We start from the raw sequence: 12,011 nt of genomic DNA on the forward strand, positions 1-12,011 counted from the left end.
AAAGAAGTTTGTAGCTTTTGATGGTAGAGGTGTGAAAAACCTTGTGTGTAGTTTTGTGAGGGTGTGAGTGAAGGTTGTGCTAAAGCTGCCAGCCCTGTTGTTTTTGGAAGGGAGCGGGGCTGCAGAAATGTGACCCTTTCTCCATAGTCTTGGCAAGATGGGACAATGCTGCTGGCACTGAAGCTGAGCTTGAGTGAGGCTATCTGCAGATTCTCCTTTGCTGGTGTCCTACCACATACACTTCTGCACATGCTCTCTACAGAGCATGGCAGTGCGAGGAGAGCAGTGGGAATGCTGGAAGGACAAATGTTCCCAGCTACCTTGTGGGAGGGTGTGGGGAAGCTGGAGCCAGGCTCCTCTTGGAGGTGTGTGGGGTTAGGATGAGAGACAATAGACAAATAGCTGTGAGGGAAATTCTGATTAGCTGTTAGGAAAAGACTTTTCATTGTGAGTGTGGTTGGACACTGAAGCAGAGCCCCAGGGAGGTTGTGAGATATATATCCTTGCAAGTAATTCAAAGTTCAGCTGGACAAAGCCCTGAGCAGCTGGAGCTGGCCATGCTTGGAGCAAGACATTGGGCCAGAGACCTCCAGCAGTCCCTTCCAATCTAATACTCTTCAATGGTAGATAGGAGATGCCCAGATGATGTGGTTCAGCTGTGGCATATATCACAGCCTGGGACTATGCTTGACTCCCTTTGCCTAGGCTGGCATGATAAGGAGGCGCCTTACTAGTTCTTCATGGGAAGGGTGCATCTTTCTGGAGATGTTCACAGGGACTGAAAATGTGTGCCCTTCTGGTGCTGGGTGCTGGTTTTTGTATTATTTGTGTTGTGACAGGCTTCCTCTTGCATTCCTTCAGGTACAGCTACATGATTGACAACGTTATTCTGCTGATCACTGGGACTCTGCACCAGCGTTCAATCTCCGAACTGGTGCCCAAGTGCCATCCTCTGGGAAGTTTTGAGCAGATGGAAGCTGTGAATATTGCTCAGACACCTGCGGAGCTCTACAATGCAATCCTGGTGGACACTCCCCTGGGTGAGTGAAGCCTTTCAAAATACCTCTCAGCTGTGTGTGGAGCAGATGTCCCTTTCTCCCCCAGTCTAACTAGGTCCAACTAAGCCTAAGTTGTGCTCCAGGAAGACAAAGTGGTGGGTAACACGCAGATGTGGGTGTACTGCCTGTGGTGACTGGGCTTGAGTTCATGTTTATGCCTGTCCTATGCCAGTTTTTCCTCTGGAGGATCAGCTAGCTCTCTGTACCGTTCAACAAATGTCTAAACTGGCACACTGGTAGCGCAGACTGCTGGTGAGTTTGGTTTGTGTGAGCCAGGCCTTGAGGTGTTATGGCAGTGCAGGTGTAGTTAGATCTGATCTGCTAGATATGTCCATTTACCAGCTCTTCTGGGAATCGTCACCTGAAATTAGGGAGGAAGAAGAAAGTTTGAGAGGTCTTAGACAATGCGATCTTTTCAATAATTGTCATGGAACACATGGCACGTGCTTTCTTAGTGAAGGGCTATTGGGTCCTCTGCTGGAATGAGTCACTTAATTTCCAGCACTTTTAGTTGGACCATTGGGCAGTTTCTTGTAGGCAATTTTTGTAGATAATTATAGAGATCTGCAAATGCCCAGTCTTGTTCTGAGACTGATAAAATCAGCTCTAGGTCAAGGAAAGCTCTTTATATTAAAACAACAACAACAAAATGCAAAAACACCCCCCCCCCCCCCAAAAAAACCCCAACAAACCCGAACCAACCAACACCAGCAAAAAAAAGTAATCTCCAAAAGCCTTTTTAAACTCATTGTATAGCAGGATCCTGCACTGAGGTATACTGTCTCAGGGCTACAGGCCTTGACCAGGAGGCACATAACGCTAAAACCAAGTGTCTTACGAACAGCTAGTCAGACAGATACGTTCTTTAAAGATAAAAGGTGTAGGAAGTGGTTCTGGAGAAAATATGGAAGTCTTTTTGCAGTAGTAGGAAAGGTAGTCACAGGAGACTTGCTAGTTTAGCCTCTGTGGGCAAAAACATAATGAGGTATGCCTGAGTCAGTGATTAATCATTCTTTTGGGGTTGCTAGAAAGAACAAAACACTCTAAATCATCATATTGTCTTTGATAGAAATAGTTGGTTTTGGAACTGAAAGTGCTTTTGCAAATGCTCTGTGTAATAACGGGGCAAGTGAATTAGTTGTCATGGAAAAATGACTTGCTAGATAGAGCCCAGCAAGGGAGGGAAAACATGTCTCAGGAGATCTGGGTTGCAAGGTAGGGCAACAACTCAGCAAGAGAACCGAGGCTCTGCATGCAGCTGAGTTGAGCCTGCTGTAGGGATGATGTGTGGGAAGAAAATTCTCCTCATGAGTAAGCAGGAACCTTCCTATTTTGGGAATAAGATAGAACAGAGTATTTCAAAGATATTAGCTCTCGGAGACCTTAAAGCTTCCAGCTGTGTATGGGGTGAAAATGCCCCATTGGACTGGTGAGGTGGTTCTGGAGAACATGGCTGGCAGTTGAGGGTCTTTGCCTCTTGCGTTCATGTACTTGTATGTGTGTCAGTTTTGCCTGCTTCTGCCGTGGCTAGGCTGACTTCTTCAGACCTTTGCCCTGGCCATGCCCTTGAGGCTGTGTACCATCTAGTGTGGCATTTCTTCAGCAGGAGAACATGGGGAGTAGCTGTGTTGCCTAAACAAGCAGGCATGCAGGCTCCAGTTGTTTAACTTGCACTCTTTCCAGTGACCACACGCAAAGAAACAGCAGCTCTATCTCCTAAAAGTACTTGAGTAGCTACGTGGCTTGGTAGGAATGCCTAACCCCAAATGGCTTTCATAGGTTAGCAGGGCAAAATAAGACTTGCTGTTAGCCTAATTTGGGATATTGGAGGGCCAAGAACTGAAATAGCTGTGTTCTCATTCCTCTGCTACTCTGAAGTAGCCACTGCTTAGCTATCTAGGCTAGCCAGCGGGTCCTGCAGTGAAAACCAGTCCTGGCACACTCTGTTTTCATTTTTGCCAACCATAGGGAGCAGTGCTCCTCCAGCTACGTGGCATTGGTCTCTGATGCTGTTGCAAAAAAACCTCGGGGGGGGTTAATGCCTGTTTGGGACTTTCTAGACCTACAGTGCGGCTGCTGTCCATGCCAGGGAGCTCGTGCTATAAAAATAGTGCACGGCAAAGATGTGATCCTGCATCATGCCTGGTTTGTCGCACAAAGCAGAGCACTGGTCAGTTCTGAGCATGAGTGCAGTGTCCTTTACCCACAGCTAGACTGCGTAAGATGAGAAAGATCATATTTCTCTATGTAGCAAATTCAGCAAAGTTGGTTGCTGAGTGAGAGTTGAAGAAGTCATAAAAGTCCTGTCAATGGGTTTTATTGTGCTCTTGCTAACAAGTGAGTGGTACAACAGCCTTATGTTACACTAGATAGACAAGACTCATCTGCAGCTTGCAGTGCCCTGTGTTAGCTCTGAAATCTGTGTTCTTTAGGTGGCAACAACTTCTCAAACTCCCTCCCAGAGATACTCTGGCAAAGTACATAGGGCTGAACATCCTGCCAAAAAACACTAGTTCATCCTGTCTCCTGTTGCTTACCTCCAGCTAGAGAAATAAAAGTCCTCGGAAGAAGTAGAAAATGGGACTGATAGACCTGACCAGAGGAAACAGCTCCTGACTCCAAATGTGGAGTGTCATGGGCTGTAGGAGCTGTGGCATCCCCATGCCTCCTTAATCCAACTGAGATACTGGAGGAAGGAGAAGCACCAGCTTCCTCAAGACTTGCTAGCTGCGCTCTCACAGATGTTTAAGTACTGCTGCAGTGCTGTAGCAGGCAATTCGGAAACTGTCTTGTCACCTCTGAGTGCCTGCATCTGCGAACAGTTTGGGTTTTGCTTATTTTTAAATACAGGCTGCTCTGGCACTGATGCAGGGGGGCTAGAGCTGAGAATTTTTGCTGAGAATAGGCTGTTAACCAAACCATAGGACTAAGGAGTGAAGAAAGATTTTTTTCATGTGAGAGCCCCCAAAATGATTGTGGCCTGGGGAACCATGGTGGAGCCTGAGGTTTTGAGTCATGGCAATTTGGTGGCTGCTGAAGATAAGGGCCAGGCCTAGGAGGGGACAGTGCTTCTGCCTGGTATTGTTGAGGACTCTGGAAAGTGCTGGGCATGGGACTGGTTAGGGCAATGCTAACTCTGTCTGTGGCTCTGTTTCAGCTGCTTTCTTCCAAGACTGCATATCTGAACAGGACCTGGATGAAATGAACATTGAAATAATTCGAAACACGCTGTATAAGGTAAATGAGTCTCTGGGAAGGGAAAGAGATGTTAACTTCCCTGTTTATTCCTAGTGTGACTACAGCTCTGTCTTGGTTCAGGAGCTCCAGCCTAGGCTGGCTTTCTTCAGCCAAAGACAAGAGGGTATTTTCCTCTTGGAGTAGACTTAAAAATAATTTTGCTTTCTCTCTTTTTCTTCCCTGGAGTGGTGATAGAGTAAACATGACCAAGAACTAGTTGCATCCATTGGAAAGTAAAGATAGTGCTCTTGGAGGGGCCTGACATCTGATCACCCAGCTCTGCAGAGTCAGGGCACCAGAGCTAGGCAGAGTGGGGTTTCTTTGGAGCTGTCAGGCTGTCAAGAGTCTGTGCAAGAGATTTTGCAGCGGTTATGCCTTTCAATAAATTTCCTCAGGCCCCAGGCAGGCAGAAGGCTGCTGCTCAACCACATGAGTTTAGACGTGTAGTTAACTGCATTCAAGGGGCTAAAGTGGCTAGATCTTAAACTTGGTTGAAGGACTTCCATGGGCTTGGCACTCTGTCTTGAGCTCTTTCAGAAGAGCCTCCAACAGTCTGCTCAAGCCTTCAGTGGCTGTGGTTAGGGTTAGATGCTCTTGGTAGAGCAGTGTAAAAGGTGCAGCTGGGATGAAGGAGTTCTGCAGGCTGGGGAAAGTATTGGCACAGGGATGTGGAGGGGCTAAGGATCTCCTTGTCCTGAGTCTGCATGGGGAACTGTCGTCTCCTCTGCAGGTTCCATCTGGTTTTAGCTAGCAGTATCAAAGTGTGTGTTTATGTGCAGGCTGTGGCTATCGCCCCATCTCAACTCTCTGGATTAAGGGTGGGATGCAGATTGTATCTGCCAACCTTCTTTTAGCTGGTCACAGCCAGCCTGCAGTCAGTGTGACCTCTGCTTCCCAAGGAAGCTGTGGCCTGTTTGGAGAGGCAGAGAACAGGTCAGGCATGAAAGGAAGAAGGCAAAGGGAGGGGAGAAGGAGCTGTGTGTGGCCTCTGGCATGTACTGGTCTTTTGCTGTAATGGGGGGAGGTATGTCTGTACACATAACTACCTGCAGCCTTGCAGGGTGCTTGAGATGTGTTGAGACGAGGCAGGTGGGAGAAGGCAAGGAGCAGAGTGAGCACAGGGCAAACATGTTGGGGAGGGAGTGGGAGGCATCTCCTTGGGTCCCAGCTGTCACTTCCTTTTTGAGGCCTGATACTGCTTTGCATTCTGCTCTTCCTACCCCCAAATTGAAGCATAGATGCCAGGTATCCCTTGGTGTGTGCTGGGACTGGTTCTTGCTAAAGAGCAGCTCCCAGGGAAACATAGGGGCTCTGTCAGTAGCAAATCATGGGGATGCAAGGGTGGAAAATGTAACTGCCACTTACAGACTCTTACCTGAATGCATCTCTCTCCCCGGGCACTGGAAAATGTATAATACAATGCAAATGGCTTTCACAGGCAAATGAGGGAAATAAAATCAGATCTGAAATCTGCAGACCTGCTCTGAGGAACGTAGCAGGCAGGTGCCTGGGATGGATGCCTGTGTCCAGGAGGCGTTGGCTTGGGAAGGGGAAGTGCTACCTCCCAGGCCTACTGGAGGTTTTTTGAAGGATTCGGCGAGCATGTAGACAGAAGGTTTGACCAGGATTCATAGGAGGAAAGCAATTACAAAGGTTTCTTGTTAGCAATGACAAGCAAGAAGGTTCTCGAATGGAAATATGGTTAAGATGGGGATTAGAGGTTAAAAGTAAGCAGTCACTGTTAGTGTAGAGGGCGGTCAGTAGTGGAGTCCTGCAATGGAGGTGTACTGGCATTGTTATCTTCAATGCTTACTCCCTTTTTTTCCACATCTTTAATGGATATGTTGAAGTGAAGCTGGCTGACTGTTGGCCTTTGCCGGCGACCTTCTTGTAGGAACCAGCTGAAGGAGCTTTGTGACTGGACAATAAAATATAGCAGGCAAATCAATGTGGATAAATGTGGAGTGATGTATGGGAGAGGCAAAGAGGTAATCCTAACTCTGCCTATACAGTGAGGGTCTCCTTGTTCCTTTCTACTACTAAATGAAATCCTGGGTTATGATTGACCTAAGCAAGTGTCTCTACAAGGTAATCTGTTCCTAACAGTAGAAGAGAACTGCACAAATACCACTGTGCTGCTGTGTACATCTGGAGAGCATTTGTCCTGAACACTGTCTCATTCCTCTCCTCTCTCTTCTCCGAATATAAACAGCAGAACAGGAGAAGCTGCTAAGGAGGACACGTTTAAAGGTTTGGGTACAATGACTTCTGTATGGGAAACTACAAAAAAGGTTAGGATTCCTCACCTGGAAAAGGAGTGAATCTGAGCTGTGGTGGTAACCACAGATAGTGTTGGAAAAGTCAACATGGATGGACAGACCACAGGTCTCCCTTTAGGCTGGATGTGACAGACAAATGAGGCTAGCAGGAGGCAAAGGGTAAATGTGTGGGTTCATGGAAGTAGAAGTCCATTAAAGATTATTAAATGCAAAGACACCACCGTTTTGGGGACAAGGGTTTCAGGACACTGGAGAGTTTCTGTAAATTGCTGTCATCTGCAGAGGGGTCCATAGGGGAGGGTACCCAGTGCAGCTGTTCCACAGTCTGTGTTTCCATGGTGTCTGTGATACTGGATCCTCATTCAGTGCTGGATACTTGAGTTCATCTATTTTTGCTTCTAAAGCCTTAGGTTTGTGCATGAACTCCTGAGAAGGGCAGAGGTAGTAACTGAACCTCTTATCCAGGTTCCCTCTTCTGTCAGCCTCAGACAAAGTCTGTTATCCATGTTATCCGTGTCCTTGTTCCTGTAGTAACTCTGCAGACTGATGCTCTGTGCTCTCCTGCACTTCAGCAGTGCCAAGTGCTGAAGATGATGTCTCTTTGATGTGTGATGCTCACCCAGCAGTGTCCTCTTGTGCTGTGTGGTAACAAATATTTACAGAACATAGTAATCCAGGTGCTTTCCTAGTGCAGAGGCTGAGGGTGTCCAACATGTGCATTCTTGGTCCGTCTTCAGTCCTGGAGATGTTGTGACAAAGCAGAGATTTGTGATGTCTCAGCATCATTTTATTCCATCCCTTTTAAGTGATTCTGGTTGCAGCTCTCTGTCCAGGGAGGTATTTTATCACATGATTACTTCCTCTGAGAAAGTTTTTGCTGAACAGCACTTTTAGCCATGCGCAGCCTTCATAGGCTCCCCCGGGAGATACAGTCATCTTCCAGCTGGATTATGGTACATCTCCACAAAGGATTACGTTTCCTGGAGGCAGCATAGCTGTGCCTATCCTTACATGTTTTCTGCAGTGCTTCATTTGGGATGGAGACCAAGTGGCTGCCGTGTGAAAAGAGAATTATAGAGAATGGCTAGTTTCCTTCACAGATGTCCTGTCTCATCTCTTGACTCTGCTTACACAGCGGTACTTTCTGAGCATAGGTCTTGCAGCTATAGTTGTGTGGCTTGGCATGTTTGTGGAGGCCAGAGCAGGGTCAGGAAACCACGTGAGACTTCAGTAAATGCTTTGGAGTTAGATGACTCAAAGGAGCAAAACAGGCTTTAACCTTGCTGCCTGGGGATCTTGCCTGCAGTAAGCTCATGCAGTCACTTGAACAAACTCAACCACAACCCTTCATGTCTCCAGCTCCTGGGCAATAACTGTTCCTTGTGTGGGCTTGGCATCCAAGCTCACGTGGGTTGAGGGTGTCCATGCTGTGTTACAAAGCATCTGGGAGCATCCCTGCTTGCTGTCTGTCCTCTGCTGAATGGCCCTATGGGGCAGTAGCTGAAGCTGTGTAGAAGAGTGCTTATCTGCCCTCTCTCTTCTAGGCCTACCTGGAGTCCTTCTACAAGTTCTGCAAGGTGCTGGGAGGTACCACGGCAGATGCCATGTGCCCGATCCTGGAGGTAGGTCTGGAAACCCCTGTAGCTGGACAGTATTGCAGTGATATTCATTGCTCTGTGCTCAGGCCCAGCTTGCCTGGCAGCATTAAGGATGCTCAAGATATTCTTCAGCATCCCCATGCACGCTCTGACTGCTCACTGGGAGACCTAGGAAAACACTGCCTGCACATGACTTTGGACAGGTTTTGTTCCCCAGTCCTGATCTTGCCAGGTGCTGACACATCTGTTGCCTTCATGGCAACATCTTCATCCTCTCACGTGGATAACAAGCAGGAGAACAACCAGAGCTGTTCAGTGCATGGCCTGTCTCCATGCCAAGGCTAGTTGTGGGATGTGCAGGGCTCAGGGGCAGTAGGTGAGAGAGACTCCTTGACCTGGGCAGGGTTCTGCTCAGTGATTTGGCCTGTGCCTGGGATGGGGATTTCCTCACGTGACTGCTCCCCAGGCATCAGCTATTGGGCACACTGGGAGCCTGCACGTGTAGCCTGCCCTGGCTGAGCACCGGATAGCTGAGCACCCAGGCAGCTTGCTCATGCTGCCCTCTGATGTGGCTCTGTTCAGAACAGTGTCAGTACCTGCTAGCCTCTGGCCAAGATGCTGCATCCCAAGGTGAACCACTCTTCTCCTGCAGTTTGAAGCTGACCGGAGGGCCTTCATTATCACCATTAACTCATTTGGTACTGAGCTGTCCAAGGAGGACCGAGCAAAGCTGTTCCCGCACTGTGGCAAGCTCTACCCTGAGGGCCTGGCTCAGCTGGCCAGAGCAGATGACTACGAACAAGTCAAAAATGTTGCTGACTACTACCCTGTGAGTGCTTTGGGGTGAGGGCCGTGGGGACTGGTGCAAGAACCTGCTCTGGATCAGAGCTTCTTGGGGATCTGGGAGAACTTGTGAATTGACAGCCTGGGGAGAGGGATGCCTATCTTCTGCTGCTACTGTTGGTTCTGTGCTCTGCTCGGCCAAGGTGGAGTTGGCTTGCCTGGGATGCTGTTGGCTTGTCAGTTATGGCTGTCCTTGCAGTGGTGATAGGGAGACCAGGTGTGCCCTATGTGCCCTGTCCCAGGGTGTGGGGGCTGCCCTTGCCACCAAACCCTTGGGGTATCAATGTGGCAGCGATGACAGTCTCTCTTTGGCTGGTTGGGGGTGGAAACATGTCTTCAGTGAGAAGCAGCGTGCCCCATCTTCAGCCCTTGTGGGTCACTCTGAGCTCTGGTTCAGTCACAGGGGAGACGCTGACCTGGGAGGACATGTTTGGATGTGTCTGGGTTCCTTAAGCTGCTCTTGTGCATGAGAGCTCAGTGTCTCCTTACTGAAGCAGCCAGGGCATGTGCCAGTGTTTGTGGGCACAGGGGCCTGGCCCAAACACTCCAGTCTGTATGTGGAGGGGTCTGTACCTGATGCATCCTCCCTGCAGGCTCAAAGTGACGCTATGGTTTTGAGAACTGCACATTTCAGAGAAGGGGTAGGATCTCTGGCTGGACAAGCTCACAGGTGAAATAAAGGCTTTCTCTGCCTTTCTGGGGATTGCCTTCAGCCAGTGTGTGTGCTGTGCATCCTCAGCAGCATCCTGTTGCCAACGTTCCTGTGTGCACAGGGCAGACTCTTGGTTTCTCTGTCCTCTGCTGACCTGACATGGTGGCTGGGGCATCTGTTTGATGCACAGGGCCCCCAAACACTGCTGAGCTTGGAGGGCTTTGGGGTTTGGGTATATCCTCTTGTAATGTCTTCCTGCAGGAGTACAAGCTGCTATTTGAAGGGGCTGGCAGCAACCCTGGAGACAAGACCCTTGAAGACAGGTTCTTTGAGCATGAGGTGAGTGAGCCCTGAGACACTTCTCAGTATGTGCCTACCTGTGCCATTTGCAAATCTCAGGGTAGCAGCAAGCTTGTCTTGCTGCCCTGTCAGCAGTGCTGTGGATGAACAGATTTTGGGGCAAGGAAAAGGATGCTAGCCCTCTGCTCCAGTGAAGGAACGGGGACCCAGCATGGTGCTTGGTCCATGTTCTCACCCAGACAGATAAGAGCAGTGTGGGAGGCAAGTTTGGGGCTGCTGGTGGATGTTTGGTCCATTGATAGCAAAACCAGAGTGTAATTACTTGGGAAAGGAGGATTTTCACAGTACCTGAGGGTATAAATATTTCCCCCTTCAAATGCCAGAGTCTGTCCTGAGCCATGTGCTCGTAGGTTAGAGCTGCCTCAAGGACCTAGAGAGATACAGAGCAGGATACCTGTGCTGAGCCTTCCAGCCTGCTGGGGAAGTCATGAGACCTCCCAAGCTGCTCTACGCTTGCCTTGACCAGCTCTTCCCATCTGAGGTGGACAAGTGACATGTCCTCCTCTGGGCTTTCCCCAGGTGAAGCTGAACAAGCTGGCCTTCCTCAACCAGTTCCACTTTGGAGTCTTCTACGCCTTCGTGAAGCTGAAGGAGCAGGAGTGCCGCAACATTGTGTGGATCGCAGAGTGCATTGCCCAGCGGCACAGGACCAAGATTGACAACTACATTCCCATCTTCTAACCCTGCTCTGCTCCTGTCTGACCCTTCTGCCCCTGGAGTCCGGAGGGGCTTCTGTCTAACTCCCTGACTTATCCCTTGCCCAGACTCCAGGGATGTCCCATCTGTGGAACTGGCTCAGATGAGGAAACTGTACAGTTGCTAGTTAAATTATTCACAAGCTGAAGTTTGAGTTGTGTGCTGTGAGGGGTCCGGAGGGACCAGTGGCACAGGCTTGGCCCTGTGTAGCAGGAGGGACACCTCCTGTTGTGTATCTAATAGTCCCTGTGTTACTGTACTAATCTGCTGTATGCGCTTATGCTCATAGAGCAAGCACCAGCTGGGGGGTTGCTGCCTCCAAGGGGTTCCCACTGCTGCAGAGGAACACGTCAGGTCTGCCATGGCTGGGGCATGTCAGTGCTCTGCACACCTCCTAGTCAGTGTTGTTCCTGTGAGATTTAGTTTGAGTGTCATTTGTAGCGTAGCCCATGCTGCTGTGCAATCCCTGCATCCCCCTGTAGCTAACCCTGACCTGGGAGAGACTGAGTAGCCCTGGCCAGGACTGAGATGGAGCCTGCGGGAATGTGAGGGCAGAGCCAGAGCGCTTGCAGAGCGTGCTCCTCCCCACTCTGGCAGCATTTGCACTAGTGCAGCCTCGCTGTGTCCTCAGAAGCAGCTCTCCTCAGTCTCCCTCCTGCCCTGCAGCTTGCAAGGGCTCCATAAGCTGGCTGAGCTCCTTCCTCCCCTGAAGACCCACAGGTTGGAGTTTACTGTCACAACCACGCAAGAGTCAGGGCTCCTTTTGGCTCTGTGGATGGCGCCGGACCCCTGCACCGCCCCAGGGCAGACATCCAGGCTGGGGCAACCTCCTCCCCGTGCAGTGTGTCTGGGCTGACACTGCTGTGGAGTTGTATGGGCACAGCTGGCCGTTGGGCAGAGCAGCCCTTGGGTCTGGCTCCACTTGGTCACCCTGATGAGTGCAGAGGGCAGCTGTTGGCAGAGATGTCCCACGCCTGTGGTTAGGGGGTGGGAGCCAAGCCCTGGGCATGGCGTGGCAGTCCTGCTCCTTGCTGCTCTGTGTCCTGGCTCGCTCCCACTTGTGCTTGAGGTCTGGGAGATGCCCATGGCAGCAGAGAAGCCTTGCTGGTGGGAAACACGTGCTCGGTGCTGCTGCTGGGAGGGATGAATGGAGAGCGGCTCTGTCTCAGATTGTGCTGTGGTCACCTCTGCAGTGTTTATTATCCCGTGATCCCTTCCTCTCTACACCAATAAATATCTGCCTACTGCACTGTGCTCTCCCTGCTTACTTGGGCACCTGCTCCCACAT

General features: G+C 50.0%; 1 protein-coding gene across 2 annotated transcripts in view; it reads left to right on the plus strand.

Annotated features, from left to right (window-relative positions):
• ATP6V0D1 (ATPase H+ transporting V0 subunit d1) overlaps positions 1 to 11,972 on the plus strand; it is a 36,384-nt gene extending 24,412 nt beyond the window's left edge. For both annotated transcript variants that reach the window (XM_052798002.1, XM_052798003.1), the window contains exons 3-8: positions 862 to 1,040; positions 4,216 to 4,295; positions 8,119 to 8,196; positions 8,825 to 9,001; positions 9,929 to 10,006; positions 10,547 to 11,972. In XM_052798002.1, the coding sequence (XP_052653962.1) occupies positions 862 to 1,040; positions 4,216 to 4,295; positions 8,119 to 8,196; positions 8,825 to 9,001; positions 9,929 to 10,006; positions 10,547 to 10,708 (754 nt within the window). In that variant the 3' untranslated portion in view covers positions 10,709 to 11,972. The remainder of the gene's footprint in view (positions 1 to 861; positions 1,041 to 4,215; positions 4,296 to 8,118; positions 8,197 to 8,824; positions 9,002 to 9,928; positions 10,007 to 10,546) is intronic.
• The last annotated feature ends 39 nt before the right edge of the window (positions 11,973 to 12,011 follow it).

Source organism: Harpia harpyja, chromosome 9 (genome assembly GCF_026419915.1).
Source record: "Harpia harpyja isolate bHarHar1 chromosome 9, bHarHar1 primary haplotype, whole genome shotgun sequence".
NCBI lineage: Eukaryota > Metazoa > Chordata > Aves > Accipitriformes > Accipitridae > Harpia > Harpia harpyja.